The sequence below is a fragment of the Caretta caretta genome, chromosome 1 (assembly GCF_965140235.1).
Source record: "Caretta caretta isolate rCarCar2 chromosome 1, rCarCar1.hap1, whole genome shotgun sequence".
Taxonomy (NCBI): Eukaryota; Metazoa; Chordata; order Testudines; family Cheloniidae; genus Caretta; species Caretta caretta.
In genome coordinates this window covers 80,738,598-80,745,717 of record NC_134206.1, presented here as the reverse complement: position 1 = coordinate 80,745,717, position 7,120 = coordinate 80,738,598, and the positions used below count along the sequence as shown (strand labels likewise).

General features: G+C 37.5%; 1 protein-coding gene across 10 annotated transcripts in view; it reads right to left on the bottom strand.

Annotated features, from left to right (window-relative positions):
* Window positions 1–767: 767 nt before the first annotated feature.
* LMO7 (LIM domain 7) overlaps window positions 768–7,120 on the bottom strand; it is a 183,605-nt gene continuing 177,252 nt past the window's right edge. For all 10 annotated transcript variants that reach the window (XM_048852398.2, XM_075129057.1, XM_048852419.2 and 7 more), the window contains 4 exons: window positions 5,937–6,242; window positions 4,367–4,475; window positions 2,614–2,716; window positions 768–1,628 (listed from right to left, as the gene is read on the bottom strand). In XM_048852398.2, coding sequence (XP_048708355.1) covers window positions 1,606–1,628; window positions 2,614–2,716; window positions 4,367–4,475; window positions 5,937–6,242 — 541 coding nt within the window. In that variant the 3' untranslated portion in view covers window positions 768–1,605. The remainder of the gene's footprint in view (window positions 1,629–2,613; window positions 2,717–4,366; window positions 4,476–5,936; window positions 6,243–7,120) is intronic.

Below are 7,120 nucleotides of genomic sequence, written 5' to 3'. Positions count from 1 at the left end.
GGCTCAGTTTAAGAAAACAGGCCAAGGCAGAAAATTTAGTATAAAAGGTTACATCTCCTTTATGAAAGGATCCCTCCCCTGCTTCCTTCTGCTGCTGCAGCTGCGGCTTCTCTCTCTACAGCACACTCACCTCTCCTTATCCTATCTAAGGTTCAGAGCCCAGTCAGATGAAGAAACATTCTGAGGGCTTTGACATAAGATTTGCTGCCCGTTGATGTGTTACTGCACAAGACTTGAGTCTGTGCCTCCCTCCCCCTCACCCTTTTTTTGATGCAAGCCACCAAATGGTCAAAAAATGTCTTGTGAGCCAAATCCTATGCATCTTTGCACCTGTCAAGGACTGTGCAATATGACTGGTCACAAGATTATTTTTCTGCCATTTCAGGGTCATTGGTAAAAAAAATGTTGAGAACCACTGTCCACGATAGCATAGTACACATCCCACCAGAGTTCTCTAACGCAGCAGCAATTCAGAGATACCTTCTGCACTTCATTAAACAGCCTGGTGACCTCAACAAAGCTTTTCAGCAAAGCTTCCAGCTATCCTTAATTAACTAGCACATGTTATGCAACACAGACGGTCAGTCAGGTCACTTGTACTAAGTTTCAAAAAGAAAAAAACAAATGGAGCTTGACAGGAAAAAAACCTACTACATTTCAATCTGGAGTGAGTGAAACAGCATATAGCAAGAAGTGAGCCATTAGTGTCCCTGTGCATGCATGGTGGTATTGTAAATATTAAACAAGAAATGTTTTACCAAAACAAATTCAAACAATCATATTTATTGTTCAGCAAATTCACTCTATGCACCATTCATGGCTCTGGATATTTTGAAAGGCAGGAAAGAGAAAGAAATACCTAATAAATTCAGTATCAGAACATTTATTTACAAAGGTACTGGAATTCAACAAAAAATTCTCCACTTTCTGGATTAACTTCTTTGATGGGAAACGGATAGTTATATTTTTCAATTATAAAGAGAAAATAGACTCCTTTCCTCCAAAGAGGTTCCATTGTTCTTATGCAAAAGATTATGCCATCACCACTGAGCAAACAGCCTATACTTTGTACTTTCAAAAAGCAAATAGTAAACAGTTTTAGAAACCAGAATACAGAAAGCAAACATTTTGGTGTACATTTTAATGCAGCTTCATATTATTCTAGAGACTTCACCTCATAGCATATGTCAAAAATAAAGATAGCAATCACAAATACATATTTATATTAACTATTTCAATAGTGCTCATTTAAGAGCATAAAAAACAAAATACCCTCTTCATATACCATTGGAAACTCTGCTAGTTGATTATCAGCCTCAAAAATGTTTTGAAGTTATGACTGATAAATGTTTGTTCTCCCTTGTGCTTTTAAGTACATTGAACTCAAAAAGTGAATGTGTTTTCCCCCAAGAGAGTTCCTTCTTGTGATTACATTCTCATAAATAACTAAAGTTGAATGAAAGATACAATGCATCTTCTACATAATCTAGACAGGCAAAAACGTTACCCTTAAAAAACACAAACAAAATACATATTTATAGATCTACATCACCAGCAACCACCTCCTCTTCTATCTGCAACAATGGTTTCATGTTTATGGTTGCTTCACATGGAGGTTGGCTGTCCAGCTATTGGGGTCGGGGAGAAATAGAAAAAAAGGGTTTTAATTAAGGAAGAGTTTTTTGGAGTGTTTTAGTAAACGTAAGATACTGAGTTCAAAAATGCTTGTCAAAATATCATCATTAATCAATATCTGTTTGCAGTTCCCTTTTGCAAAAGGTAATTAACACAGAATAAAAAAATGCTTTTTATTCAAAGCACCAGCACCAAGCTCACTAAGTTCGAATTTTTGTAAATGGGAATAAAGGAAAAAATTCTGTACCGCATCCTTTAATTAAAACCTGCAAGTAAATCAATCCACTGCTGATCTAATACTCCCAAATGAATAACTAATCATGAGGCTATAATTCAAAAAAGAGTAGCTTTGGAAATAGTAACCAACATCCTATAATTAGGATAAACTAATCATTTTCCTAGTATGTGCATGTATCAGTTTTATAAGTAGATGCAATTTTGCAGCGTGACTGATTTGTTATTTAGTGAACAGCAATGACTTTAAGGGTATGCCTACACTGCAACCAAAGGCATTATTCGAGCATACTCTAGCCACAACAACAGTGAAGCCACAGAAGCAAGGGCTGCAATACGGACTGTACACCCCATCCAGGACCACCCAAGTGGCTAGTCTGTGACTCTGCGGCTTCACTGCTATCGTTAGGCAAGCTAGCTCAGATATGTCTACACATGCGACAGTCGCATCTCTGATTGCAGGGTAGCCACACCCTAAGGTGCCACTTTCCCAGATTTGTAAAGAATGAAGCACATCCATCATAACGGGATGGTAAACCATTGCACAGTATGTTAAGGGAGCGGAGAGTACAGCCCACAAAGAGAAACTGAAATGAAACCTTTATGAATCAATTCACTAATATACCAGGCTAGCACTGAAAATAATAGCCTTTGATAAGTGCAGCAGTAGGCAGGCTCTGGGGGCCCCAGAGCAAAAGTAGAAAATAAAGTTTTCACACACTTATGATAGTCTGGTCTCCTTACTTTTAAATTTGACATAGCAGTCGTTGCAGAAGAGTTCATTGTTTCGGATCCTGACTTCAGCTCCTGAGTGCGAGCCTCCGAGGTCGCATGCACAAGCTGTGCACTGTATTAAACATCAATAATTAGCAACTTGTTACAAACACGGGGAGAAAACATGTACATAAGCAGCTTATAATAAAAACCAGCGAAGCCTGAACCATAAACCCAAATTAGCAAAAGCAAACATACTATTTGCAGATTAAAATGCAGCCAACCAGATGAGACATCATTTAAAGGTGATGACTAGCAAACTATTAGAGATGCACATTCTAAACATATAAAACAGAAATGATTCAGAGATATGCTCACGAAATCTTGTTTAAGGTTCAATTTCTCAGAAACAAAATTTTAAAAAATGGCACAAAAGGAAAGAACTTGTTCTTGAAATGGTGACAGCAATTTTGGCACAGAACATTTGAGTGTGCCACTTGCAGATTCCATGCAACACTATCTGCTTTTCATTCTGTTAGCTTTCTTTTCAAGACAGGAAGCATTTATGCCCAATTATTCTAAGTGTGTATGCATAATTTAAAAGAATTCTCGGGAGCTTCAGATTGCTTCATTTTGCCAAAACAGAATTCTTGCCACCTTTTCTTATGCTAATATTAAAATGTTTAAGTATAGTGGGCAAACAATGCATTACTATAGCGTGAACTAAGCAATCACTCTGGACTCTCCAAGCAGGCAGAGGAGACACATGTACATCTAAACCGCATCGTGTCTGGATGGACTGTCTCCGTATCGCCGTTCACAATACATGCATGCTGGATTTAGAAAATAAAATGTTCTGTAGTCTTCAAGGGGGTTAGCATTTGCAGCCTATGTGAAAAATGCTACAGTATGATGGCAAGGGTATCAGGAGAAAAAAAGGATTCTAGAATTAAGATATATTCATTCAGCTGTTCCACAGGGCCTTACACACATCGATAAAAGCCCATATATAACATCTAAAATAATAAATTCAACTCTGCAGTACTTTGTTCAATGGTGCACTAATCCTAAAACAATTTCCTTTAGAAGAGATCATAACTCCTCCTATGTGCCAGTGCGGGTGAGTGCAAAGGGGTAATTCCTCTGTGCTGACTACCCATGTAGCAGGAAATAACATGGAGGAAAGGCAGTGGAGAGCACCTTGTGTGGATTTCTATTCTTCCTTCTGTGCAGGGGTACAGAAGTAGGTGGAGCCTTGGCTCCTTCCCCTACAACATGCCACCCAACACAGCTGGCACAGATTACTTCTTCCCTTTGGCCTGGGGGGAACCAATGGCCAGAGACACTTAAGTCTTAATCTAGTTTCTCGTCTATTCCTGGAGCAGTGCATCTATGTGTTGTCCCTTACTAAGGGGTTTATAGCAAAGTGGCAAAGTCACAAGTGATTTTAGCTGACTCAATTTTTGGATGCCCAATTTGACACACCATAAAGTGGCCTGATTTTCAGAGAGCAGGTGTCTCAGCATTTTCTGAAAATGCCTTTTTTTAAAACGTGAAAATTGGAGTGTAGATGTTAAAACTTTAATACTACTCCTCTGATTGTTATTAAAGTGAATGCTTAAAGCCTGTCGATAGGACTGTTGCATGGATATATGCATGTAGCACACAACATGAGTGGAGCATGTATCATGTGATTAGTAGAGCCTTTGCAACCAGAACTCCAAGTAGCCATGCGTGCTCCAAGTTAGTTCCCGTTTCTTCACAGTGTTTCTCCAGCTCTCACCTTAAAACAATGTAAATGATAACAAAGACCAAGAGATTCGATGATCATGGCTGCTCCTTTGCCCAGAACGTTATTACAGTATGAGCATATTTTCTTCCCACTGACTGACCTAGATACAGAACAAGAATGTGGCTCAGGCCCTCAAAACCACTTGAAAAGGTTTAAAATATAAACAAAAGTGATCAAGAGCATGTTGTCATGATAGAAAGCATTGAAACAGAGGACTGTGTGCTGCAGTAATGAGCGGAAAATTAGGTTATCAGGAAAAAACATCAAAATTAATGTTCTGTAATTAAATATGCAAGCTATAAAATCAAATTTAAATGAGAAAAAATATACAGAAACACAGACAAAACAGAAGTGAACATAAGATTTTATGCAGCATTCTTGTGCACTATTTTATCATGTTAAATGCTGGTTGAAGAGGAGTCTAAAACAGATATTGCTAAGCTTGGAAACTAGTGATACATAGTTTTTGTGCTCCTGCCTCATTTCTTATCTGCAAGGAACTATTATTAGGGCTACACTTTACTAAAACCTTTGCCAAGTACCACTCTCTGTAGATTGTTAAGTAACTGAAGTCTGGTTCTGGACATACATTACATTAACTCCTTTAAACATGTGCCTTATAGAGGTAAATTTCTATGGGCCAACCGGAATATTTGAAATCCGAAAATGGAAGACAGAACAAGAGAAGCAGCCATTTTTAAAATGGTCATTTTCTTACACTATTAAAAAAAATTAAGTAGTCTAGCTTTTAAAAAATGCATCAATTTATCAAAATGTTCATGAATGCTAGAACTAGGAAGGGTGAAGGAATGCTTTTGCAATGGTCTCATTACACCTATTGCATGTAATTGTGTGTGCATGAGTTTCCACAATCATATACACATTTGTTTAAAAAAGTTTTAATTACATGAAAGAGCATGGTTACCTTCAGTCCAAAATAAACTGTAATTAGTACTTCCTTTTCTGGATTAAAATAATGGCCTACCCTACAATTACCCAAGATCACTAGCCATGAACATTCCTGAGAATTCCCTGAGAAGATGTTGACCACATGTCTGCAAAAGAGATGTGGTCAATAAAATGTGGGTCTTAAAATTTTATGTATTTATTTTTTAAACAAAAGATTCTTACAAAACCAATACATGTCAGAAGTGATGTCTGGAAAGTACAAGGAGACTTATTATCATTTTTGTAACCCATAAATAATTTTGAGTTGAGTGACTACAGATTTATTGCTTCACCTGGGAAACTTTCTGAACAGCTCTGAGAAACATGGAAGGGATAACACTGTTCTTCTATGGTATCTTTCAGCTAGATAACTCAAGGCACTTTTCAAATATTAAGTTTTACAACACTCCAGTGTGGAAGTACAGTATAATTCTATCTGTTTCACACACAATCAGACTCCAATACTAAGAGATCAAGTAGCTTGTCTAAGATCAAAGCAAACCAGTGGCAAAGCTTGTACAAGACTCCAGCTACCCCGCTGTAACTACTGTATGAGTGTGTCCACAGTTCAGCCTGCTATTTATAAATTTTCAGCAGATGGGCAACTACTTACCTGTTCCGCTGCTGAGCTCCTGATCGGGAAGCAGAGGTAGGAGACTGAGCACGAGGTACAGACGAAGGTGCTGAGGGGAAACTGTGGGATGAAGTTGCTGATCTTCCAGAGCTGGCTGAAGGAGGTGCTACACTGGAGGAGGGGGTACGCATGTAAGCTCGGTTCGAAGTAGACACTAGTGGAGCAGCAGAGCGACTAAAATCTTGATTAGATGACAAGGATGTGGAAGAGGCAGATTGATTCGTCCAAAGTGGAGATCTCCATGAACTTGTTCTTGAGGAATCAAGGTTATCTAAAGATTCACCTCTGAAATGTATAATTGTTATGTGCAGAATATTACTGCCCAGAAACATATCTTCTTATGAACTAACACTTTATCATGCTTTGATTTTACAAAAAAGAAATATTTAAGTTTTCACGGTACACAAGGTATCAAAATATTCACTGTATCTATTTTAAAGGTTGATTTTCTAAGCATAATTATTTTTGATAACCTGAATATTTTATTATATTCCTTTATTAAAAATATTTGAAGCTGCAAACTGTTTATAATAACTGGGCTTCACTAGCCCTAGGGGAAAAAATGACCAAAGAAGGTGAGGCTAAAGCACGAAAGATAACAGCAAAATACACTTCAGTATAGCTTTATCAGCGTGAACCAAATCAAATTGTTTTTATTTAGTAATGACACCAGATAGTGGTGGTGTTTGTATTTTTCTCTAAGGGATACCAGTTCTAAAATAGATCAATCCCTCCCCACCATTAGTCAGTCACATTGTTCAGAAACCAGCTGTTGGCACAACTATGATCTCATGACTGATATCTTACTGTTTCCTAAGTGACAAACCCAACGTTTAGACCCTATGCAAGCAACAAACACAGAAATTCTGAAGTTTCCTACAAGATATTTGTGCATGTTAGAAATTACTGAAAATTATTCTTCAGAATCTATAAGCTTTATTTGAGAACAAAGTAAATTACTGAGGTTCTCAAATACATGTACAAATGACAATGCACATTAATCATTAATTCACATTACTGGTATATCAAAGGAGAAATAAGCAATTGAGGAAGTATTTACAGTTCACACAACACCACCTTTATACTCCATACTTGCAAATATTTGATCTCAGCTATAACACAACCAAGTTTTACCCCACTATGTTGTGACTCAAATTAGCTCA